Source organism: Sphaeramia orbicularis, chromosome 6 (genome assembly GCF_902148855.1).
Source record: "Sphaeramia orbicularis chromosome 6, fSphaOr1.1, whole genome shotgun sequence".
Taxonomy (NCBI): Eukaryota; Metazoa; Chordata; class Actinopteri; order Kurtiformes; family Apogonidae; genus Sphaeramia; species Sphaeramia orbicularis.
In genome coordinates, this window is record NC_043962.1 from 46,630,168 (window position 1) to 46,657,966 (window position 27,799).

A 27,799-nucleotide genomic window follows, 5' to 3' on the forward strand; every position below is an offset into this window, starting at 1 on the left:
AAGTGTGGGACCACCTTTAGTAATTTATCTGTATTTACTTTTCCAAATGGTAAAATGTGTCCCACATTCTTTTTTCTGTTTCCCACAGGGAAAATAAAAGAAGAATATATAGGCTACAATATTTGCATTTACAAAATCCATTAATTATTTAAGTAACTCATGTTGTTTAGTGTCTCCAGTTGTAGCCTAGTTTTCGTCTTCTCTGAACATTAGCTCAGTTTCTGGGCTCCTTTTGGACTTAGTTTTAAAAGGTTTATCCAAGAACCAGACTCTTTTGCCAAAGAGTAGCAGACACAGAGGGCTTTAAACACACTGGAAAAGATAAAACTTTATTTCTCCCTGTCGTGACAATACAAAGTCAACAAGTGCAATAACAATCCAACTGAAAACGGTACTGTAACATTCCATCTAGTAGTAATACATAGACAGAACGTGGTGCACATCATCATCACCACCACACCCAAAAAGTGAGGTATCAACTACTACAAAGCTTCTGTGTACAGGTGGGTATTCAACTGTAAGGCAACTGTTACCATGACAACCTGGAGAGACTGAAACAGATGTGAGCTTCCCTTCTTCCCATCCTTTTTTGTTGTTTTTTTCTTGTTTGTTTTTCATTTGGGAAGAGGGTTGAGCTGATTTACAGTACCACATCACATCGGGCCAGAGTCAAGACTGTTTTCAACAGAACGGAGAACATCACAAAACCAACTTGTAACATTTTGAGAGGGAGGGGAGGTGTCCTCTTTAGTCTCTCGAAGAAATCAATTTTTGACCCTGCTACTGTTTGTAGGAGGCAAAATGAAGGTTTTTTGTTTTTTTTTTTTTTCCCTGGGTGTAACTATTACTTTATTGGTGATAAGAACAGACCTCCTTAGCCTTATTATAGGTCGGAATACACAGTATACAGCCCTGAAGAACGACATGTTCTCTTGCGTATCTGATTCTCCTACTTATCCAGCATTGGGGACTAATTAAATCGCTTTTGTGCTGCAGCACCTGTCAAAAACTTCTCCCTGTTTGCCAGTAGAACTAGAAATAAGGAGGCAGCTACAGAAACAGAGCAAGAGTGTGTAATTTAGAACCACAGCTGATCTCTGGGCCAATTATTTCACTTGGACACATCCTTTCTCTCTCTGCTCCTGAAAGCAATGGCACAAGACTGCTGGGGCGCACACGCAATTAAACTTTAGCCATTGAAATGGGAATTAACTTGCTCTAACAACTCAGCAAATGGGAATATTATTGCTGATAACTTGACGCTGGCAGGTCCACTAACAGGACTTGGCCAGGGTTCTGTTAGGGCGCAGTAAAACGTCACAGAACAGAGAAGATATTGTAAATATGATGGCAAAATGTCTTATGGTTGGCTTGTTAGTGTCTGCACATTTTAGTGGCAAATCAAAAGGCTTAGAGCTCCCTTCAGCAGTTCTAGGGATTCAGACTGGTTTTATCAGTATCTTCTGCTCAGTTAGGACATTGCAGAAATATTGTGCACATACAGACTCCCAGCTGCCAGATTAGCAGATGCAGGATTGAGACAGACACCCCTCTCCTACTGTACCCACCTTGTCAACCTGGACTAAACATACTGTTCACACATTAAGCCTGAAATCTCCACCTGCTTTGTTCTCTGCACTGACAGCAGTTAATTGATGACATTTATATCCCCAAGTAAAAACAGGTTTTGTTTTTTTTTAAGTTGTGATCATTATGGAGCTGAAGTGGTAATTCAATTAGTCACTATGATTATCCACAGAAAAAGGAAAACTAGTGCACTTTCCTTGTTCTTTCTGAAAGAGTTTGGATTTTTTAAAGTGGGGAAGCATGAGGTACAGTCCCATAATCAGTGCATTTCTTACAGTGGTCAACATGTGCTTGTTGTGTCCAGAAATGTAGGATGGGAGCAACAGTAACATTGACTTTAATATCAATAATTTGATATCAATTTAGGTGAATACTATGCTTAGAATATTTTCCTTTTACCTTGAATATTGCCTTCAGTTCCCTTTCTGACTGGGACCTGGAGCTGTAATGTTATTGTCTTTAAAACCATCAGATTAATTTGACAAAAACAATAAATTTAACTTGTAGAAAACCGAGTTGTTCTGTATAGACATATATAGACTGATTTCCTTTGTTGTGGGTAATAGTAATCTGAAGGTCTTTGGAGATTGGATATTATCTTTATCTTTGCACTGACAAAATAAATTATAATAAACATGATATTTCGCTGTAGAAATTACAGTGGTCATTTTCTGATATTTTATAAATCAAATGATTAATCAGTTAATTGCAAACATGGTGGTAATGACAATGAAGAAACTACATGGTTGCAGCCCTAGATTATATTTCCACTATTTCCTTTTTAAAGCTGAGAAACGATTAAGGAGGTCTTGCGATTGAAGTTCATTACCTACAAATACTCTACGTCCATTTCTTTGACTTCACCTTCTTAAAAACCAACTAAAAGCTGTCTGCACTTCACCTCAGATTGTAGTATTAACATGCACTCCTCTAACTTTTACATACCATGCCATCCCTCTGATTAAAGTACTGTACATTATTGCTGACAGTGATGGGGTTTTAATGTCGTTTTTTAATGGTATTTCTATATGGCTAATCACTTACAACTGTCTTTTACCAATGTGGGATATAAAGAAGTCCTTATAAAGGAACCAAATGGATGTTCATTGATATCATATTGCTAATGGAGCTGTTTCAGTCATCTCTGGTAATGAGGAAGGGTAAGCTAGTGATTGGATGAGGTTTTACCAGGAAATTATCACAACTAAATGCGCTTGCAGGTTCATAGCCAAAGGTTAAGGTTTATAACAGGTCTGTGTCTAACAGAGCATTAAGTTCTGTGCTGCTGTGAATGCATCCCTGATCCTCATGTTCTGGGTGAAATAATTTACTAAGAATTATCATCTTTCCTCACCATCACTAAACCAGTGGGAAGTCGTGATGAGAAAAATCTAAATCCATTAGATCTATAGTAGTTAAACTGTATGGCATTATGTCCTGGTCATACAATATAGCAAAATCACAATTTTTTCAGAAAGGAGACCTAAAACATTTTATGCAACATTTTGTTTTTCAACATGGCTGCAGAGATATTTTGCGTCTGTATTCAGCAAGTAACAAAACATTCTACTCTAAATGTGATGCTCAGCATCAACCTAAGCTGTTACATGTTCCGAATGTTAACCACTATATTTCTCTGACTAGTTCACATAAATAAATCACCAAATAGATAATCCACAACTGTGCCTAACTGCTACTGAACACAAACAGACACAGCAGTGTAATAAACATTTGATAACTGGAAAGATGATTTCTTTAAAAAAAAAACCAAAAAACAAAACAAACAAACAAAAAAAAAAAACAGGCAAGCTTTCCTGCTTGCAAGTACAGTTCATCCAGTTCTGCTCGGTTTTGTTTGGGATACTGCAGGCCTTGGCAGCCTTTTAGGGGATCACTGAACATCTGTAAGCAGTGAATGTGTCTGTTGTTCCTTTGCCGTGGCAGTAGCAGTATAGTCCACTGTGTTTCCTTGCCGCTTTGTTCAGTTGGATTTTTAAATGCCATTTTGGCAGACAGTCCATGGATGTTTTGTGCTCATTAGAAAGGGGCTGTAGTCACTGCTCACTACTACAGTATGGCTAGCCCACCGGAGGTGTTTGTGTCTGTGGTCCAGAGATGTGCATCAGTCAGGCGTCTCATCTGCACCACATAAGGAAACAAGGTGTTGCTACTCTTCTGTCGATCCACTCCAGCATTATTCTGCCAAAAAAGAGAACACAGAAGTAGAGTGTGAGGGTGCACCCTTAACCTCAGAAACAACAGCCTGATGAACAACTTTTTTTAAAAGTTGGCTTGGTATTTTCAAACCTGTCAACCGTATGTTGCATTGCTTGTCAATAGGTAGACTGTTTGGTTTTAGTTTAGGTTTAGTTGTTGTATGTGATGGGTGGATCTGTTTGTTTTGGATCAGTTTTCATAGTTGGTTTTATTAGGTTAGTAAGGCAACACACACGAGACAAGCGACAGAGACAGGATGAACATCAGCTAAAAACAGTCCTGGTAATTGATATGGGATTTGTAACTGGAAGGTTAGAGGTCATGGTTTTTGATACATTACAAATCACACAGTCATACAATTATCACCTGACTCTCTTCAAACAGTCATGATTTTATATCTGCATTATTATATTTTGTCATATGTGAAGTGCTTTGTTAAAATCCACTGGATCCTACTGATTATTAATGTAAATGTATTTATTTAGACATTTTCCAAATTGGCTGTGTACTCTATAAAACTTGAACGTAATTTCCTATAACTCAAAATAATGCCTTGGAATAATTGTACTCTCCAACCAACTGTCTAAAAATGAAAAATGTTGTATTGACTCATGTAATACAAAAATTGAGCAAATTGTGTTAAAAGACTTGTTTTCTAAAACTTGTTTTAGAAGAAAATGTCACTGCATCATTTATTTCATTTTGCATTAGTTATAAGCTACATGACAACACAATAAACATAATCTGATCTATTTTGTGAGTATGTGGCAAGAGTGATGGCAACACAGATCACAGAAGAGGAAGTGAACTACGTCTACTAAGTTCAGGAGTTTTTTTGACGACAAGGGTCGACATAGTAGACTTAGTCTTGAAGTAAAGTAAAACTGCACCAGCTATTGTTCATTCTGTCGGATTTGAAGCTGATCAAAGAAGTGAGCTGAAAAATGTAGATGAGGCCAAATGTAAATGGAAAAAAGTCATGGCAAAACTGATTACTGGGCTGTGTTTACCTCGCATAGCCAGCTCTACTGGAGCTGTACCAGCATTGGAGATAGTGCCGCTTCACTGGCACTTCTGCTGCTTCTTCTTCTCATTATTGGTGTTTTGTCAAACCAGCTTAGAAGTGCATTACCACTATCAAAAGGACTGGAGTTGCTACACTCTCATTTGCAAACTCTGAGAGTGTCATTTCTTCCACTTTGAAGCAGTTGCTGAGTCCTGAATTGAAGTGCAAGAACCTAGTGGTAAAATTTGGTACACCAGTTCAGTCTGGCCTTTGGCTTAACCCTTTATAGGACACTCAGAAATACTCTGAAATTCAACATTTCAACCTTAGTGTATTATTGGAGGACATAACAAGACTTTATTACTTTTGTGAAGTCAAAACACACACACATGTGTATATACTGTATATATACGCACGCACGCACGCACGCACGCACGCACGCACACACACACACACACACACACACACACACACACACACACACACCACACACACACACACACACACACACACACACACACACACACACACACATTTGGTTCCTTACCATAAGTGGCCAAAAAAAAAACATGATGTAATATAAAAAATACAAGAAAAAACATGTAATGTGAAAGAAATATTTATTTTAGAACATTAGAATATCACTTTTAGAACATTAGACCAACATAAGTGCTGATCCAGACACATTATCACTGTGAACATCATTCCTTACATTAGTACCATTACTTCATGGTACCTAATAAAGCAGGTACACTCACTGTTCATGCAGAGGTGGACCTTACAGACCCTGTAGACCACATTGGACCTGAGATTGTTGACTCACTGTCTTCACTGTAACTGTTGCTGTCACTGTCTTGCAATGTGTGTTGAAACTACCAAAAATAGTCACTTGCCAATAAAGGATTAATATCAAACCTGTTTTGAGAATTTATACATTGGCCCAACCCCATTCAAGATAGCTGCTGATACTTAATTGACTTACCACAGGCACAGCTACAGTGCTTCCTAGTCGACAGTGATCTCTATATAACAACATAATGGTCTGAAAATCAGGTTGAGGCCCTAAAACATAAAGACCAATAAAACAGAGCAGCAGTGCTTCAAAAAGCCAACAAGTATGCAATTCTTGTAAAGACTGCTTGCCAAAATGATGTAAGAACTTTGTAAATGTGAAAGTAAATGTTTCCATCTTGTCATCTGAGAATTCCTCTTTTAAAGATCTTAAGATGAGATCGGGGTAATGTGACATTGATGCTTGTGCTCATTAACAGCTGTTGCTTCTAGACCTGAAAACTTGAGGTTTTACTCTAGAGAAAAAATTCTAAATTCCAAAGTTAATATGCAAAAACAAAGCAAATAAAAGATCATAATCTCAGCACAAAAATAAACCAAAACGATTCATACAACCTTGCTGGTGGCTGTGCCAAAAGCCATTCAACAACCTGCAAGGAGCTAAACTTATTCTCCTGTTCTTTCTGTTTAGCCGGCAGCAGAGCCCCCTGCCTGGTTGCCTTTGTAGCATCTATGATGTTAATTAACTCACACCACATGGAGAGCATTGCTTTAATTGGACAAGGTCTTGGCATGCTGCTCTGTGGACATACAGGCCAGGAATAATTTCATAATGTACAATTCTATTATTACCACAGAAAGCCAAACAGTGAGTTCAAAGATGGATGTGAATATGCAGGAGACAGGGAGGCTTTGATCACAGTGACTGGTCGAAAAAAAACAAAACACGGAAAAATGTGAAAGGTTCATATCAGCTCCCAGAGCTGAGTGCAGGGTGGCTCTGTGGCGTTTCATGTACAGACAGAACAGCAGGTGCTACCATTAGGGATGGTTACCTATGACCAAAGCAATATGACAGTGAATGATGACAACAAACTTTACTCGATAGTGATTTTGCTGAGTCACTGAGATGCTGTGGTAGTGTTTCGGCTTGTGGTGAGTCAGGTATGATGAACATACAGTGACAGATGCCAACTCACATTGATTGTCCTTCCTATGGCTAAGCTCAGCCGGCCCAGTAAGCTATCACCCTTGAGTGGGTGGTCACTGGCACAAAGCGCTGCTGTAAATTGGTGCCAAGTGATTTATGACTTGCCAAGGGACTGTGACGTGTTCTGGTTGATGTGCAGTGGTGTCATTTGATGTTGTCCAACATCTCGTTGCTCCCACTTTTATCTGACACTTCTGGCTGATGCCCAGCATACATTAAACCAATGTTGAGACGTGTTATTTATTCATTCTGACAAAACATACAAACAATGGAACAGCTTGGATATATATATATATATATATATATATATATATATATATATATATTATCTCTATTATACAGCTTCTTGATCAGTGCTGACTAAAGACAAACGAAAGGCATTTAAGATGTGTAATGAAGGTCAACTGAAATGACTGCAGCAGATAACATAGGCTAGTTCTTGCAGTTCAGATAGGAGTGAACATCTGAGGAGGCTACACAAGGAATCTAATATAAGTGACAAATACCCTTCCAGGTTTCAGATATCCATAAGAGGCTGTTGGTCACTGATGCCAGTAAGTGCTAGAGCTAGACAAGTGGGAAAGGATGTTCGGCTCAACCTGGGAACTTTGCCAACCTGTTAATGTTCTAATAGCCACAAATGGACATGAGTGAAGTTTTAGTGCTGCTGAGCCCATGACGATAGAGCTTCCAGGAAAAGCAGAGTTTATTACACTTTAAGGGTTGTTTTAGAGCTCTAAGTAGTGTGATGCCAAAATGTTCAGTCCTGTGGTAATGTGATGGTTGGTGCATCTTTCATAGGGAAAAGCTTAAAGGCTTCAGCTCTGTTTTCTACACTGTTTTTATGGACACTACTCCTACAACACTACTGATACAGGCACACATTTATTTCTACTGTATCTTCAGTCTATTCATATCAATGTTACAAGTCAAAAAAGTTATCTTCAGATACCTACTTTAATAAAACTCATTCATTCATTCATTCATTCATTCATTATCCTCCACTTTATCCAGGGCCGGGTCGCGGGGGTAACAGTCTAAGCAGGGATGCCCAGACTTCCCTCTCCCCAGACACCTCCTCCAGCTCTTCTGGGGGGACCCCAAGGCATTCCCAGGCCAGCTCAGAGACATAGTCTCTCCAGCGTGTCCTAGGTCTTCCCTGAAGTCTCCTCCCGGTGGGACATGCCCAGAACACCTCCCCAGGGAGGCGTCCAGGAGGCATCCGAAACAGATGCCCGAGCCACCTCAGCTGGCCCCTCTCGATGTGGAGGAGCAGTGGTTCTACTCCGAGCTCCTCCCTGGTGACTGAGCTCCTCACCCTATCCCTAAGGGTGCGCCCAGCCACCCTACGGAAGAAGCTCATTTCGACCGCTTGTATCCGGGATCTTGTCCTTTCGGTCATGACCCAAAGCTCACTTTAATAAAACTCTGACTATTTATTATCAGTCATAGATTACCTTGATGCTGCCATTAAATACCATTAAACTGTCATTACACTTGTATCCTCAAGCTCATCCAGAAACAATGGATTGTTCTTATCCAGTGAAGATAAACCCCAATATCTTATTTGGCATTCAGTTGATGTTAGATGAGGATTAGGAGAAAGCAGATATGGCACAGAGAGGTTACCTGTGTCAGAGATACAGGATCTGGGCCTTTTAGGGCTGGAAACAGCAGTAGCCTAACAGTCACTGCATCTTTTTTCTTGATAGTGAAAACAATCAACAGTTTAACTCATGTTGAATTAAATGTTTTAAAGTTTTGATGTTTGATGAAGAATACAGTCGGGGTGTTTGGGAACACTGCTTGACTTGATGCCATTGGCTTACTGCAATTAAATGCAATTAATTAAATTTGTTACGCTTGTATCTTCTGGCTCATCAGACACAAAACATTGTTCTTATCAAGTGAAGATAAGCCCCAGTTTGTAATTTGGCATTCAGCGGAGGATAAAATAAGTTTTCATCATTTGCATACATTTCAGTGAATGCATTCCATGGTTACTGATGTGAAGTCCTAACAGTGCATGACAGCCGTATTGTAAACAGTATTATGACATGCTGAACAACAGCATTGGTTGCATTGGTGGACTTTAAATTATAGTGCAGCACCACATAATTATAGGTGCACCCAAAAATTTTCATTGTGCTTTTTGAGCTACAGTGTCCCTCATAAGTATTGTAATGACTGCCATTCTCTTAATTATTAAAAATAGTAGTTGTAGAGATGTAAAATCTAAAATATAGTTTTAAAACATTCCTCATGTTGCTGGTGCTTAACCCTATGACGCCAAACGTATCATATTTGTTACGTGAGTTTTGAAGCCCTCTACATGATCAGTGTGATATTTTTTGTCTTGAAAAACCTGATGTATACAATTGGATACATGCAATAGACAGATAATCCACCAGGGGGAGGAATTCATTCACCTGAGGCCTTTCCAGTAACACTACAAGATATTCAGGAGGCAAAACTTTGCCAATTTTGAAAAACAATCACTAATTTTTTAGACATGTTTGCGTTTTAATCTGTTTTTGTTTGTTCAAAAATAATATTTGAGCATTGAGACCCGATGTATCAAATATGATACAAAATTGAAACTCATACATGAAAACTGATATTTGAAAAAAACTTTTTTTTTTCACTGTTCAGAAGGACTAATAAAGGCTCCAGCTTCAAATAACTGGAATTTTCTGTCACTGATTTAATGGTTCAGGCTTTACAGGGTTAAATGCTGAGATGGGGGTTGCTCTACTGTCCTGGTAAACATTGCATTGAATATCATCATATCTGGGGTACAGAAGTTAGACAAGCCTTCTTAACAGATGACAGATACTTTTGCCTCATATGTGGTGACTCTTACTCTGGTTTGAAGTCAGATGAGGCCATGAGTTGATTTTGCTGACCAGAGATCAAAGGTTCCGATTACTATAACCGCATGTTTTTTCATTTTAATGAGTATGAAATCTTAGGAATGCCTTGATTTTAATCTGAAAATTTGATACAAACATTCATTTGGACTCAGGGATGAATGGTTTAAATTTGAGCCAAAAGGTCGGGGTCATTAACTGAATAAAGCAAAGGTTGCTGAACCAGAAAGTATCCCAGTAAATGTATATTGCTTGTAACTGTTTATGATACAAGGATAGTGATGTTATCTGATTAAAGTTGTTGTAAAGAAGTTCTTGCTTTGGCTTTTCTCCTCATTCTGAACTGTTTGCTTTTAGACTGTGATGTTGCTTGAAAACGATCGCAGGGCACATTTTCACACACATTCTATTTTTTCCTCTGACTACATTCAACAAAGATGAATATCATATCATCAGAAGGGAGACCCACATGAAAACAAACTGCTGTGCACAAAGACAGACCTGCTAAATGTCAGGGTGTCCAGTGTGACCAATGAAAATGTTTAGCTGCATTTGACAGACTCTTGCTTGTATTTGTGTAAACTCTGGAGTTCTGCCAATAGCATTAAAGAAATAGATTTTTTCATGTGGAGAAACATCTCAGGACTTTCATTTGTTTGCTGCATTGGCAGCCATTTGTGCTGGATTCCTGACTGGGTTGTTTTTAGATGCTGCTGCGCCAATTGTGGGACTTGACCCCATCTTTGTTTGTTTACATTTGGCCAACAGATGTTCAAATAAGAAGACCCAGTTTTCTGTGCCATTACCCAGCATCCTCTCTGGGGATGAAGATTTTACCCCCACAAATGAACCATGAGCCATGTGGTGATGCACTATGTAGGCAACATAAGTGTGGTATACATACAGTAATGAGTAATTTAACACATCTAAGAAAAAAGTGTAAGAATGATCTATTTGTGCTCTTCTGCACTGTGTGAGATGGTGAGCATACTCCTCTAATCCTGCCCCAGAAAAGGCTGGGAAGTCATTTTAGCTCCCAGCATCTGTCAATTTTTTTCCCATTTTGTGATATAAGTAATTATCCAAGCATATTTTTAGGTCTTTGTAAATGCTGTCCTGTTTACTGGGCAGCTCTCTTTTTATAGAAGAAGATGTTGCACAAGATAATCCCACACTACTTTTCATTCTTTTCTGGGTCATAGCCAAAGCAGTTCTCATCACTCATCAACAGCAGGAATTACCATAGACTTAACACACTCTTACTTCTCGAAGGCCTACTTTTTCAATGAGCATTTTGCCGCACTTTCTACTCCTTTTTATAGACATCCACTGAATTACAGCTGGAGATCTGCCAGTAGAGGTCAACTTACAGTGTAGGATTGATGAGTCCTTTCATAGTGAACGGTCTTCATGTCTAATGAGGAGGCCCCATGGATATGTCCAGTCATAGTTAACTATGTTTCCACCAGCAGAGCAGCCTCAGGATCCCTCTGCAGTATGCCAACTTCTCTATCTATGGCTCACCCAGTCCACATTGCTTCTCAGAACCATTTGTCAAACCTCTGCTCACATTAAATTATCATGACCCGAGAGAGATCTCTACCTCTAGGAAGAGACTCAGAGCCCCAGTCAAACAGATAGGGTGCATGGTGTCTCAGACACTGAGAACTGAATGAAAAATTGACTGCACAAAAATGTAGGTTTGTTCAGACTGGGCTCTGTGATTGCACAGCTATATTATGTGAGTAATGTCTGCCATAAGAGGAAAGTTCCCTGCAGCTGCTGCATGTTACAGTTCACTCCTGGCATTGTAAATCACATTGAATGTTTTAACTACAGTGACATGAAGTGGAGCACACCTTGAGATTTCTGTGGCTGCGCTCAGTGGTAATAAAAAGATACACTGAAGGGACAGCAGATGTTATTATGTTATAAAATCTCTATAAAGAGTTTCTAATGTGTCTCTGTGTCAAATCATTCAGGTTAAATATGAATTAGGGCCCCCCGGTGGGCAGGGGAGCCTTCACCCTCAGTTCTCTTCTGTTCATTAATAATGACAGCTCCCTTATAATTAGTCAGACTTAAAACCAGGAAAAAAGAGGATGTTAAGACAGAGTACAGCTAGTTTCAGATCAAAGACAATCAGATGAGATGCTTAGCAGAAAGTTATCTACTAGTCAGCTGACTGGCAGAGTCAGACTGTGTCTTTCAATCCATGTATTGAAATTATTATTATTATTATTATTATTATTATTATTATTATTATTATTATTATTATTATTATTATTATTATTAAAAATAACCAGTGCTCGAGTTAAGGGGGGATGAGGGGGACTTCCATCCCCCCTGAAATATAAACGGTCAAAATCATCCCCCGTCTAAAACTGCCATTCCTCATTTCCATCTCTTATGTCATTTTATCAATGAATGTGGTATTACTCCTATTTCAACATGTAGGGTGCTTTGCGCATATTGATTAAAATACTGTGGGTGAGAGAGCACGCACACATGCAATGATACAACGTGATTTCTTGTTTTATTATTATTATTCTTTGATCGACGTCAGTAAGTGTCATACCAGCGTGTGCAGGTGGAATTTCAGCACCATGGCCAAGTGACCAGGAGGACAAAGCTCTCTGAGGGACTTCTGGTTTTCAAAAAGACTCAAAGAGTCAGGAATCTTAGTCATTACTTCTATTAGCTTACGACAGTCGCCTAAGGTAGAATGTCGTGATATAACAACACAGCTAATGTTTATGTGTGGAAGTTACTAGAGCCCGGCTGATATGGGATTTTTAGAGCTGATGCCGATACTGATATTGGGGGCTAAAAAAAGCTGATATTCGATCTATTAGCCGATAACCGATATATTGGCTGATATATGAAATAAGAACATTGATATACACAGGATATAACAGTCGTATATTAGATAATGGTGGACATGTGAATTAACAGTTGCATAAATCTTTCTTTATCTCACAAACATAATTTACACAACTTTAAAACGGTGTATAATAGTCTTATATTAAACTAGTATGTGACCCGTGGTTCCCCACGGGTTGTAGATGTGGTAGTTTTTATGCTGGGGAGAGCAGACTTTTGCGAAAAGATGTGAGTCTATATTTAATAAGTAGTGACATAAAAATTGTTTGGTAAATTCTTTAAAATGTAAGCTGCATTTAACATACAATACTAATACTCAGGCGCGCCTGCAGAATGAAAGTGTGAGGTACACAGGAAGCACACAGACAGGAGTCGGGGGTGATTAGTTTGTAGAGTGGGGTGGGGGGTAGCGGTCCGTGCTTGTCGGAGCAGGGGGAAAATGGTCCATGATGGGGGGGTAGCGTGATTGTCAGAGCGGAAGGGAAAGTGAAACTGACACGCTTTACTATTCCGCTAACTCTCCAGGCAGCACAGACACACAGGAGGAGTGAGCAACAGAATGTCCGTGCAGCAAAAAAGTTAATACATCAAGTACAGATTGACCGATGATGATTAATTGGTGTGCAGATTAATCGGTCGGGCTTCAGAACTTACATTTTCTGCCTTGTTAACTAACATTACCCAGCTAACAACTTCATTAGCACTGACATAACGTTAGGTTAGACTTGACATTTAGGGGCCGTTTACACATAGCCAGTTATCTGGCAAAACAGATTTTTCTGTGCACATCGTTTATATGACAACGATGGTCACGCCCACTGAAAATGAAGGTTTCTGAAAACTCCGTGGCCAACTTGGAGATTTCGGGAAATCTCCATTTTCCTGTTCGGGTGTATTCAAATGAAAAAAGATTCATGGGTTGCACACAGAGCCCTTGAATAACAGTGTTCTATGGCTCTGGCTGCTCACTATGATAAGGAAAGCTCATTGGTCTTATGTCTCGCATTTTGCATTGTGGTTGGCTAAACCGCCACCCCACTTTCTTATATAGGGCTGTGTGTAAAAGAAGATCTTTTTCTTTTTACAACTTGAGTACTGATAATGGCAATAATAATAATGTTATTGTTATTATTATTATTGTTGTTGTTGTTGTTGTTGTTGTTGTTGTTATTATTTTGATCTCATATACAGTGTGTGTGTGTGTGTTCATAAACAGCATCTGATCTCAATAAGGGATTCAAGGATTTCCAGCTTGATGTCTGAGCTTAAGCAGTGCTCTAATTTGTACTGCTATAGACCCTCTGCTTTACTGATATGTTGCTTTCTATGTAACAAAACATTGAGTTCAGGAGAAAAACAACCTGAGAAAAAATAGGTCAGGAGATTAACAAAAAAATGTGATAAAAATAGGGTTTGCTAAGTTTTTAATGAGACATGACCCTTTAAGGGATCCAAAGTAGCCGAGAAAGTGAGCATTAGTATTAGTTATGAAATAAACATTAATTGCTTTGCTTTATTATCCTGCTGATTAGGAAGTGAAAAACAAAACACAAAAGCTGTTTTAAAATGTAATAATATCCATGCTAATTTATAGTACAGCAACTGCAGCAATACCAGGGTTTTCCCTGTATCACTGTAAAACTTAGGCACTGGAATCAAGCTATTTTGGTCACAATGTAAGACACGTTTATGTAAAATCAAAGTGGAGAGCATTAACAAGTAGATAGAATGACCATCACTTCCCATCATGCTTCTTTAGCCTTTTGTTTTTCTTTTTCACTTTTTTGTGCACAGATATCATAACAGTAAGGCTCCAGACTGGTGGGAACTGATGAAATTTTTGCTGAAAAATGGTAAATTTCTAGCAGAGGGATCCTCGGCCTGTGAGCCTATGACATAAGGAAAGTTCTGGAACCCAGACAGTATCTAAATCCTCTGAAAGCATAAGGAAAACCCTGAGTACAATATATTATATCAGCCTGCCGCCAATTATTAATATTTTTATTAAAATATGCAGGCTGTCTAATCAGATTCTCCTGCCAGTTTGACTCACCACAGTTGGAATCATAGTCCATGGAAGCTGCAGTCAGTGTGTGTAGAGGCATTAAGCTAAGATGCACATTTTGGTACATAACTGCATCCACTTTTTAAAATACTGCAGAAGCCAGTGCAGTGAATACATACATATTTCTTGCTTTTTGGATTTTAGGTTCATAATTACGTCCGCCAAGGAGGTTAAGTTTTTATCAGTGTTGGTTTATCTGTCTATCTGTTTGTGTGCAAGATAACTCAAAAAGTTATGGATGGATTTGGATGAAAATTTCAGGAAATGTTGATACTGGCACAAGGAACAAATGATTTAATTTTGGTGGTGATTAGGGGTGGGGGTCCACGGGGGCCCACTGATCTGCCTTGGCAGAGGTCTGCACTCTCCGAGTGCTTCTAGTTTTGCACCTTCATTTATTTTATATTGATATTTTCATTATATATTGAGATCGCTGCTCACTGTTAGCCTGCTTTCATTGTGGTTTTTCTTTCATTAACCCTCCAATACCAAAACAGCCACTGGCAACCAAAGGTTTCTCAGCTTTTCAGTGTCAGGTGTTTTTTTTTTTTTTTGACGTTCAGAGCCTCCGTAGTGAACACGGAAACACAGTTATTTTCTGCAACATTGATTCACCAATAAAACCAATGTACTTCAGTAAATGATAGTGATTGTAGCCACTCTTTTTATGTTCAGTAAACAATATATCTTACTGGAAAAAACTTTTTCTTAAAGAGGTCATATTTTGCTAAACCCACTTTTATTAAACTTTGGTACGTTGATTTGTGTATTTGGACCCCAATAGTTCATAAAGTTTGAATTTGAACCCTCCAGGTGCTGCAAAGCTATCTTTATATTAATTCCAGCAAGAATCGAGTGGATTTCTTCAACCTGTTTTAATTCCTTCTTAATTTGTTATGTTTTATAACTAGTTATGTCACAACATTTGCACATATAAGGTCAAGACTTCTGACGAACATTTCTCCTAGTACGACATAATTGTTTGTCAGCAGCAGCGGTTGTCGTCCATACTGAAAATATGTCCAAACTTCGAGCCAATTACCTAAAATGTTCAGTTGTTGGTTGTATTAATGAACTCAAGTAGCTGAACGTGACAGAGCAGCACAGCCAACAACCTGGAGGGGGTGGGGTGTGAAGTGGGTCATTTGCATTTAAAGGGCCAGCGCTCAAAATGACCTTTCTGGTGTCATTACTCAGAAATAAGGTTGAAGATGGACCTGTGGAGTTGAATTAATGAAGAATTCAGACCCAAGCATAGCATTTACAGTTTATGCAGGCCACAGGGAAAGGTTTTGAAATGCATAATTCCATTAAAAAACACAAAATATCACTCTTTTAATTTTTCTCTGTTTTGCTATAATTACCTATGAATTTACTCTTCATGATCATGTACAGTGGTGTGCAAAAATATTAGAACACTTGTCAAATCTTAAAAAAGTGGTGGTTTATTTGTTCCCAGAGCCTGAATTTCACTTTTTTGCCATTGCAAAGGGTAAAGGCAAAGGTACTAAGAATATTTCACCTACAAATTTATCAGTCTAGTCCTTTTTTTTACATTTTACTGTAATATTTAGTGTGGCCCCCCCTTGGCAACAATCTAAGGAAACTCTAAGGAAACTCTCTGGAATGAGCTTCTGAGAGCGTGGAATGACACTGAGGTTGAAACTCTCAGAAAATACATCGACACAGTGCCAGAAAGATGCGCTGCTGTGATTGTTGCCAAGGGGGGCCACACTAAATATTAGAGTAAAATGTAAAAAAAAGAAGGACTGGGCTGATACATTTGTAGGAGAAATATTCTCAGTGCTTTTGCCTTTACCTTTTGCAATGGCAAAAAAGTGAAATTCAGGCTCTGGGAACAAATAAACCACCAGTTTCTTAATATTTAACAAGTGCTCTAATATTTTTGCACACCACTGTACATGATCAGTTAAATAAATCCAGGAAAATACCTGCTTCTCATTGAAAAAAGCATATTTCAGCGAATTATTTCATAATAAGTGTTGATGAATTACTTTTAAATTTAAAATTTTAATTACTTTTCCATTTAAAGTTCTCAGATAAATAGGTTTAGCAAGAGCATGAAGCAATAGTATTATGTTGTAAGAGTTTGTTAAATTCTTGCTCTGGGGGGGATTTTGTGAGTTTTTCTCTGTGCAATAATTGTCAAGTGATATAATTTTGTGTTTAACTCCCAGCCTCATTAATTAAACACTTGCTTTTCTGTATCATAATCATACTTCTGGTTCTTTATGCAGCTGTGGGCATTTGTGATGCAAACCTACATGAGTACATGTCCACAGTGATGATTGCTGCATCCTTATGGTGGATATCTGAACCAAACAGCAGGTCGGCTGTCGTCACGTAACAGAGACTGACTTACCATGCAGTGGATGTGTTGTAGGGCAGGAGTGTGGGGCTATGGCTTTCCCCTCGGAGGCTGTGTCGTGGCTGATAGTGGCTGGAGACCATGGGCTGAGCCTGAGCCTGAACGTCACTCTCCTCTGGCATGGATCTGTGCCACTGACTCCGAGCCTTCTTCAACCAGCGCCCTCCCAGGCCCCACTTCTCCAAGTACACCCGGCACAGCTCATAGTTAATGGCCGAATAGTAGAGAAAGTCCAGGGCCAGCAGGACCATGACAAAGAAGCCATATATCCACACCCCAACCAAGGCTGTATAATTACTGTGGGGGGAAACAGATTGGCTTTGTTAGCTCTGTGTAATCTGAAGAAGATGATAAACACTCTGCAACTGCTCACAAGCAACCATCCTTATACCCTTAAGCTGGGCCCTAAACTCCCAGTGGCTATAATAAATCCTCCATGTGTGAATGTTTGCTATTCAGTGACAAGACCAAGCTGAAAAAGAGCATGGAACTTCATCAAACCCCCCACCCCCCACCCTTGATAAATACAAGTAAAAAAATAAATATATTAACAAATCCCCATCTGTTCCATTTGCGGCTTTTTTAAATACTGCTTCTTAAATTGGACAAAGAATTTCATTAGCATGGGAGACATTTTAATCCATTTCATGTTGGCTCTTCCACATTGCCGAGGAAAATCCGTGCTCCAGGTTCTCACCTCTTATAAATATTCTTCATGTATTACATGATACATGCTGGAGTTATGTGGGGCACATAAATTGCAAACCTGCTTTTAGTCCACCCACATGCATAAAGTACAGGAAGGTAAATGCTCAAAAATAGCTTCTAAGACATTTGCCAAAACATGAATTTAAATATCTGTGAATGTGCTGTGTTTGTGTGTACAGAGCAGAGGGGAATATCACAAATGGCAGATGGAAGCACAGGCAAATGGAAAACATATTACTCTGACTCTGATGGAGGTGAAAGGATATTACTTTGAAATGCAGATTTACATTAAAGGAAACCCAACACTTATGTCTTTTAGACACAATTTGCAATTTGTTTTGGTTGCAGTGATTGAAGTTGAAATATGTTATTAGTCAAGTAAATCCACTTATCTTTGAAAATAATGTGACCTTAAGGATATTTTTCTCAGTACATGTCTTTAAAGTGCATGTCCATGCACCATTAATGAGCACTAAGTCAGACCATTTTAAATGCATCCTTAAAGGGTTAATTTATGTGATCATTGATACAATCAGTATTAAAGGGGTTGTTTAAGGTGAGTGTATTACCTACAGTGGATTTGCATGGACAAACTCAGTCATGTACCACTGTGGACAGAGCCAGCAGCAGATATGTTTAAAAAAAGATCAAGATCAGTTTACAGTAAGTGGACTTTTCTACGCTGTATCTGGCATCAACACTCCTGGAAGTCCTGAGATTTTTGGGATTATTTTGTTAAAATGGATATCCACCACCCTACTCAAATGTACGGGATAATGTGATGACACATTTACAAACTGGAAAAGATTAAACATGCACTACATGACATGGCAAGTCAATACATCTAAATCATGAATAGCATTGTTAATATGCTTTATTTTGTGTAGATGTGCAAGTGTATGTATACTTATATACCAAACACACCAATAAAGATAGAATGTGAGTAAAATGTATTTCAGCTGACAATGCAAAGAAAATAAACCCTAAAAACAAGATACATTTACATTGTAATAATCTAAAATTATATTGACATAATTCCTCAATAATCGTCTTCAGTGCCATCCCTGATCCTAATACTGGCTGTTTCTCTAAACTGCGGATGTACTGATCACCTTCTACCTACAGTTAAACAATTCCACTTCGGATAAGTTAACTAACAAATACATTCATCCTTTTCAGCCTTATGTTTACCTATACAGAAACGGCTACGAAAACTCCAGTCCATTCAAAACAGTGCTGCCAGAATCCTCAAACGGACCCATAAACAGGAACACATCACTCCCATTCTCCATAACCTCCACTGGCTACTAATCCCCCTCAGAATTAATTATAAGACCACCTTCATCACCTTCAGTTGCTTCCATAGAAACGCCCCCGACTACCTCAAGGACCTCCTCACCCCTCACACTTCCACCCATAGTCTCTGGCCCCACAGCATCAACCTCCTCCTCCCCCACGGAACTAAACTTCGAACCATGGGAGACCGGGCCTTCTCCTCTGTCGCCCCCCGTATCTGGGAGTCCCTCCCTGACCACCTCAGAGCTCCTCAGTCACTGAACTCCTTCAAAAAGAGGCTAAAAACATGTCTGTTTAGACAGGCTTTTTATGGGCCTCCATGATGCTTTGTTTCATTCGCTTAAGTCTTTTATTCCTGATATAGTATTTTATTTTCTATTGGACTGTCTTCTCTCTGTAGCACTTTGAGATTCAGCTGAATGAAAAGTGCTTTATAAATGCAAATTATTATTATTATTATTATTATTATTATTATTATTATTATTATTATTATTATTATACAATTTAATTTACATTTCTGCTAAGCTGATTTGTGGAGGTAGAGCACAATGTGAGTCAACCTAAGTGTTACCTACTACAAATATACATTCGCCCTTGGAAGGATTGATCATCTCCACACTGGTAAAACAAATGTTATTCAATATGAAGCTTCCGTCCTCCAGAGAAGTAGGTGTAATTGATTTTCTGTCAAAGGTTTGTAGCTTTTTTTCTGCTTAAAAATTTATTCCTCGGTATTTTTTCACTCTGAATACATTTTAGCACTGTAGCATGTCAAGCACAATATAACAGACTGTGAAGGAGTTTATATAAAAAAAAAAAAAAAAAAAAAAAAAAACACTAAGCAGAAATATGCCTCTGGATTTTCTTCAAACTGCAGTAAATCTTAAATCTATTTCCACCATAGCCATTGAATTTGGGCTGGGAGCAGATTTTTAGCTAATTTAACTCACTGGGCCAGGGCTAAATGTCATTCCCAGAGTCCTATCACCCAGTGAATCCAGATGAAAGAGTGGCCTTACGGGCCATCTGACACAAAAATGAAATACCATGACCTGCTCCAGGGCAATGTGAACTTGCCAACAAAGAGACCCACTGTGAGGGCATTAGTCAAAAGAGCTGTGGTTTTGTCACCCACATCCTACTGAGATCTCCCAAGAGGTTCATTTTCTGTGTCCTTTCCTCAACTTGAACCTGCTTATGCGGTGAAAGGATGAGGCAGCCTTCACTTGTCCTCAGTGGAAATATGAGACATTTTGGCATGGATAATGCAATTAAGTATTAACTGAACTAGAAAAGTGTATTATTCATTGCGCTGATTATTTGCTTTGATTGTGTGTGATAACATTATGATACTTGACATAATAGTTTCCACTTCACACCTGACTTAGAGAGCTATCATGTGGAGGCATCTCACTCACAACACAACAGCCTTCATCATGTGCTTTTCACTCCCTTTTTGTTCTAGATTCTCTTTTGGCGTTTCTGCTTTATTGTGGTATCAGCTGTAGACAGAGGCAGGAAGGCTGACAGAGGACACAACTCAGAAAAAAGGCTGGATTTGATGCAGGTAAGAACTCAGCATCTGCTCTTCTCTGTTGAATCTGTAGGCGTATTGTTGATCAATGTCATCTGAACCTCTGAGCAAGAGGCAAGCAGTGTTAATGAGTGTGATACTGTCAAGAGAGCACTCTGTTTATGAGGCAACAAAATATAACATAGGCTTTAATCTGATCTGAGGAAATGTAATCTCTGAAAGTGTCGAACCGCCGCTCTTTGTGCCAAACTGCAATCAAAATTCAGTACATTATGGCTTCAACCATGGAGGTTTTATTTTTGTCTCAATTTTTGCCATGTTTCACAGTAGATGGATATTCATTGTGGTTTGGTTAAATTTTCTGTCCTAGAAGTTTTTGTCACAGATTGCACCGCCACTCTGTTCCCATGATGGCTCATAACCTTTGAGTTGTTTTCTTAATTACATGTGCTCAAAACAAATCAACAGTTGACATTCTAACTTTTGCCGTCTCCTGAACAACTCCATTATTAAGCAGCACCACGCTGAATGTGAAGAGATTTACTTACCATATAGATCATCAGTTATTTTTCAATTCAGATGAATACATATTCACCAGTGGTGTATTGGTCCCTGCAGAAGTGGGTATACTCTAAATTTTTGCACCCCCCCCACCCCCCCCTTTTTTTTTTTCCAAAGTAGTCCAGAAAAACACCCTGTTTTAGGAACACTGACATATAAGACAACTCTATTTAGTTTACCCAAAAATCCATCAGTAATATTTGCTCACCATTATAAAATTATCATGACTTGATCAGGAGCAGTTTGTAGGTGTTACTGGTCACACAAGCAGCGGCATGAATGTAAATGTATTCAACATGTGGCAAACATAGCCTACTCACACAGTTTAACTATTGGTGACAAAATCTCCCCTCTAAATGTGCAGTCATATGTCCAGTAGTTTAAAACAGTGACTCATTCTGAAACCACGTTAAAACTCAGAATTAGGTATTCCGTGAAAGTAGGTTCTCTCAATATGTGTCGCTCATTTGAAAAACTTTTATTCTGCCTTTCTTGTTTGCATTTCCAATAATCACGCATCTTTCAAAGAGACGTGCAGTGACCTGTCAATCAACTGGGGTAGAACTGGCACCTGAGGAGGCCAATCAGGTTCCAGAGGTGGCCTGTGCTAAGCAGAGCCCTGGCTCTGGCGCTAAGTTAATAATATTTTCCTCGGCATGACATCCCCCAACTCTGCCCCTGACTGGCTCATCAGTCCTCATGCCTAAAGTTAACCAATCTAATCAGTGAAGGTACCAAGTACTAGCCAATTAGAGGCGGAGTAGGGCGAGTCATGGCTTCACCATCCTAGGGGAAAACATGGGCAATTTGGCTCAGATAATACTGAATGGTGCACATTAGGGGGATTTAGAAGTGGGTACAAGCAATGCTGACTGAAAAATAAGTATACCCTGGACTACACCACTGATATTCCCATTGTAATATACTATATTTATCATTATTAGTATTGCAGTTGTTGCAACTTACTTGTGTGCATAACCATCTGAGGTGGTGGTGAGGTTGATCTGCATGACCATCTGGAACTCAGTCTCGTTGCAGCAGTACTTGAAGGCGGTGTTGTTGTGGTGGCAGCAGAACATGTAGGTCTTATTGTCTGAGAGGCGTGGGCAGTGGAAGCCAAAGTGGTAACGCCCCTTGTGGTCAGAGTAGGGTTCACACACTCGGTAGTGAGCTGATAGAGCTGCAGTGTTGGGAAAGACCACAGTTTATATGTAAATACAGAGGAGGAAGACTAAGCAAAACTACTGTACTAGTGTACATACAGACATACAACTGAGAAATTTAAGTATTATCTGATTTTACAGAGTAAAACTGTTTGTCTAGAAGAAACACTTTTCAGTCTGCAGCTACCAAACTACAAAATATGTTACCCTTTATTGGGCAAGTGACTATTTATGGTAATTTCAGCATACATTACAAAAGAGTGACAACAACAGTGAGTCAACAATCTCAGGTCCAATGTGGTCTACAGGGTCTGTAAGGTCCAGCTCTGCATGAACAGTGAGTGTACCTGCTTTGTTAGGTACCATGAAGTAATGGTACTAATGTAAGAATGATGTTCAGAGGGATAATGTGGATGTTGACAGGTGTCTGGATCTGCACTTATGTTGTTGATTGATCTAAAAGGGATGTTCTTTTCACCTTACAAGTGTTTTTCTTCTATTTTTTACATATACTTCTTGGATTTTTTTTTTTTTTTTTTTTTGCCACTTGCGGGTAAGGAACTAAACAAGGTAACTTCACTGACCTCGATTTTCTACATAACAATGAAACATTTTGAAAAATTTCACAAAAGGAGTACAGTTTTGTTATGTCCTCCAATAACACACCAAGGTTGAAAACTGAAAAGAGTATTTTTATCGAGTGCCTTATAAAGGATTAATGCTCTTCGTTTTCTTTAAAGATACATGGAGAATGCATGCTATAGATAGATAGATAGATAGATAGATAGATAGATAGATAGATAGATAGATAGATAGATAGATAGATAGATAGATAGAGTCGTATTATTAGACCACCCTTATTTTCTTTAATTTCTTGTTCATTTTAATGAATGGTACAACAAAAGGTACCTTTGTTTGGACAAATATAATGATAACAACAAAAATAGCTCATAAGAGTTTAATTTCAGAGCTGATATCTAGCCATTTTCCATGGTTTTCTTGATAATAACCAAAATCACTATAGTTCTTACATCAATAGCTATGGCATTGTATTGACAAAAACAGTGCTTTTAGGTATTCCATGATTTCTTTTCTGTCTATTTTAGTCACATCATACACACAGGAGTTAGTACTTGATTGCATAACCATTGTTTCTGATGACTTTTGATGGTCTAATATTTTTTTCCGTGACTGTAGATAGATTGATAGTTGGGGTATAATGGGTATACATATTTGTAAATAGGGCAGAACCAATTATTGTGCTAGTTATGCAGGAGAATTCTTATTTTGTGTTAAGGGCATTGCACTACTCTGAAATATTGTGGACGTGTATAGATTCAATTAGTGTCATGTAAACCAGAGATTAAATATCCTTGCTGACATTAAAAGTCTTGAGCTTCCTCTGCAGGTGAACTAAGACACTAAGCATGAAGAGTTTTTCCTCTACACAAGTGAACTGAACTAAAATAAAAGACAGTAAAAAAAAAACAAAAAAAAACCCACTTTCTCCTAACTCATTCATCAGAGATTAAGTCAATATAACACATCTGCAGGCTACTCCTTTTCAGCAAGTAGATTCACATAAAAGCCACTTGTGTATGGAACAGTACAGAAACAATTGGTGGTGTGCAGTCAGCTGAAACTGTATAGTAAAGGCTGTGCAGTTTCACAGGCAAATAAATATGTGCATGGTTGGCATCCTCAAAGGAAAACAACAATATTGTATTTGTTATATAATTGAGTATGCAATAATCCATCTATCCGCTTTTATTAGGATAGATAGAGGTGACAGTCAACAGAGAGAAAAAAGGAATGACATGCAGCAAATTGAACCTGGGCCAGAATCAACCCCAGGCTTCATGGCAGCAGACTCAGATACTACCAGGTGAACCACAGAGGCACCCTGAATAATAAGGAATAACAATTACCCTTAAACTCCGAATCAAAGGAATCTGCTACAACAGCAGCTCAGACTTTATCTGACAGTAATGAATGATCAGAGAACCCATCACAGATATGAACTAGAGATAATGAGAACCACTTCATGGGGCTGATGAAGGTTAATGTACATCACAGCAGACCAGGACATACTCACTTGTTCTGTGTCTCCAGAAGAAATCAGTTTCATCCATTTATAACCAATAATAAGAGCAAGAATGAAGGTCTCAGTCAGTGGCAGATGTTTTTTAACCCATCAAGACCCAAACAGCCATCATCAACCAAAACCATCTACTGATCTAAAATGTTTAATACCTGTTGATCCACTAATCCCATCAATCCATGTCAATAATTGGTGTAAAAATTCATTGTCATCTTGTCATGGTCATCAGATATGACTCATTTGAACGTTCAGAGGCTCCGTAGTTACTGTGGAAACACTGTCATCTTCTACAACACTGATTCACAGTAAAACCCATGGAGTTTGATAAATGACAGTGGATGGACACACTTGTTTTATGTTCAGTTAATAATAGATTTGCCTGAAAAAGTCACTTTTTCTTCAGTTTTCTGTGTTAGTGATATTATTACCATCAACTTTAATCTGAGCTTTTATGAACATTCATACAATTGGTAAATTAAATACAGGAAAAGATCTGATTTTCACTGGAAAATGCAAAATGTGGAGGCTTACTTCATAATAAATGTTGATAAATCACTTGGGAAATGTTAAATATAGAAAAAAATTCATTGTCATCTTTTCATGGTCATCAGATATGACCCATTTGAACGTTCAGAGGCTCCGTAGTTACCGTCTCTTGTTTAATCAGACTCAGAGCTTCTCTGTGAATGACTTCTCAAATAAATGATCATTTGTTTTAACTCTCCTCTTCTTTGAGTGAGTGGTCAGTTGAACATTTCCACAACAAAACACGTCATCTTCTACAACACTGATTCACCGTAAAACCCATGGAGTTTGATAAATGACAGTGGATGGAAACACTTGTTTTATGTTCAGCTAATAATAGATTTGCCTGAAAAAGTCATTTTTTCTTCAGTTTTCTCTCTTTCTGATATAATAACCATCAACTTTAATCTGAGCTTTTATGAACATCTGTATGATAATTAATTTAATACAGGAAAAAAGGTGATTTTCACTGGAAAGATGCAAAGTATGGTGGCTTACTTTATAATAAATGTTGATAAATCACTTGGGAAGTGTTAAATATAGAGAAAAATTCATTGCCATCTTTTCATGGTCATCAGATATAACCCATTTGGGCGTTCAGAGGCTCTGTAGTTACCGTGGAAACACTGTCATTTTCTACAACATCTATTCACCAAACCCATGAAGTTGGATCAATGACAAAGAGTAGAAATGCTCAGTTTATGTTCAGTTAATGATATATTTGAACAAAAAAGTCACTTTTCTTCAGTTTTCTCTGCTTTTGTTGTGATAACCTTCACCTTTAATCTGAGCTTTTATGAACATCTACATGATCAAGTAAATTAAATACAGCAAAATACCTGATTTATACTGATAAAATATAAAATACAGAAGATAATATTGCAATAAATGGTGATAAATCCCTTAATAAAAGTTAAATATAGAGAAAAAACATTTTGGAACCATCACATAAGTAGCTCTGGGTGTTTATGGGTTAAGCTCCATAGTCCTGAATTAAAAACTGCAGAAAAGCCAACTGTACACCAGAAGGCAAAGACTGTCATATTACTTTAAATACAAAATTGAATTTGTTGTACAGTTAAAAAATGTAAATAAAAGAAGAAATTAGACAGGATCCTATCGTGGACATTGATTTTAATCCACAAAGACACAAAGAGCTGCCAACAACCAAAGTCATACACTGATCTAAAATATTTAATAGAGTAGAAGTGTTTTTTAGGTCTACATATGACCATGCCATGGTAATAAAGACATTTTAATGTTTAAAGAGAGCGCCTTGGAGTTTTCTTCCAGTTTAGTATCTACTTTATGAATCCCTTGTTCCAAAGAGCACCTCGAACAAAACTGTTTTTGGTCCTACAAGTATTCCTTCCCATGAAATTTTGAATTTCTAAAACATTTAATAACTTTAATCCACTAATTCTATCAATACTAGAGCTGCACAATACATCATTTGAGCATCGTCATCGCAATGTACATGTGCACAATAGTCACATCGCAGGTCCTGCAATGAAGGAGGCAAATGAACTTATTGTGTTCTCATTTAATTTCAAGGGTACCTGACACACACTGTTCGCAGCGATCCACCAATCACAATCTTTCTTAATCAGTTTGGAGTGAGTCATTGATAACGACATTGAAAAATGAGCAACGAGCAAGAGAAAATCACAATAAATGAAGACTTGGTGCCAAAAAGAAAAGCAATGTCAGTTATCTGGAATTATTTCAGCTACAAGAAGGATGACATGTGTTCTATGTTGACAGTGCCTTGCACCTGTTGCCACAACAAGAGGTGATGCAACTACTTTGTCTGACCATTTACATCAGCACCACACAGCTATTAAATACTTCTCAGTATTTTTTCATATCGCAATATATATCGCAGGGTTAAAAAAAATCACAATGTCAGTTTTTAGCTTACAGGCTGACAGGTTGTTAGCTATTGTCGTCATGCGGTGTCCGGCGGCGTCTGCGTCTGTCGTCCATTACAAAACTTTGAATCGTCGTCTTCTCTGAAACTACAATTCCGATTGACTTCAAACTTGGTATACAGCTTCTTTATGATGATGTCAACAAAAGATAGAGAAATTTTTTGGATCCGGATCTGATTCTGCATTTGGTGCGACTTTGAAAAATGTCCCCATTATAAGAGATAGGAAGTGGATTGATGCAATAACTCAGTAAATATAAATGACATCAAGTGTAAATTTCTACAGTCCAGCCCTGATGGGGAGATGACCAAAACATAATGGCCACATGCTGATCAGGATCTTCTTCTGGATCCGGGAACTTAAGGAAAATTTAACATGGGCTCTTATGGGGAAATAATTTCAATCGTCTTCTTCTCCGAAACTACAGTTCTGATTGACTTCAAACTTGGTATACAGCTTCTTTATGATGATGTCAACAAAAGATAGAGAAATTTTTTGGATCCGGATCTGATTCTGCATTTGGTGCGACTTTGAAAAATGTCCCCATTATAAGAGATAGGAAGTGGATTGATGCAATAAATCAGAAAGGATCAATGATATCAACTTGGAATTTGAATTTTTTACAGATCTGATTGGAAAATGACCAAAACATGGGCTATTTCTGTAATATAATAAATACACATAACTGGGTGATAATAAATGGTGTCTGGATACATTTCCCAAAGCTTTTAATTTGGCCGGTAAGCTACAGGGCCATTGGTCCTATTTTTTCCAATATCGTGCAGCCCTAATCAGTACAATATATGTAATTTAGGTAAAATGCAATTTCTCAGCTTTTTAGTGACATCAGATGAGTCTTTTTCAGATGTTCAGAGCCTCTGTGGTGGACGAGGAAGCACTAATATCTTCTGCAACATTAGTTCATGAATATAGCTTCACAAATATGTGGTTGTGGATGCTT

General features: G+C 38.2%; 1 protein-coding gene across 2 annotated transcripts in view; it reads right to left on the minus strand.

Moving 5' to 3' along the window:
• Nucleotides 1-302: 302 nt before the first annotated feature.
• The window catches only part of shisal1b (shisa like 1b), a 61,675-nt gene continuing 34,178 nt past the window's right edge, over nt 303-27,799 (minus strand). The window contains exons 3-5 of one of the 2 annotated variants that reach the window (XM_030137176.1): nt 22,085-22,298; nt 17,014-17,316; nt 303-3,786 (exon numbers count right to left, since the gene is read on the minus strand). In XM_030137176.1, coding sequence (XP_029993036.1) covers nt 3,786; nt 17,014-17,316; nt 22,085-22,298 — 518 coding nt within the window. In that variant the 3' untranslated portion in view covers nt 303-3,785. Of the gene's footprint in view, nt 3,787-17,009; nt 17,317-22,084; nt 22,299-27,799 lie in introns of those variants that run through there. The other variant, XM_030137175.1, reaches the window with a different exon arrangement.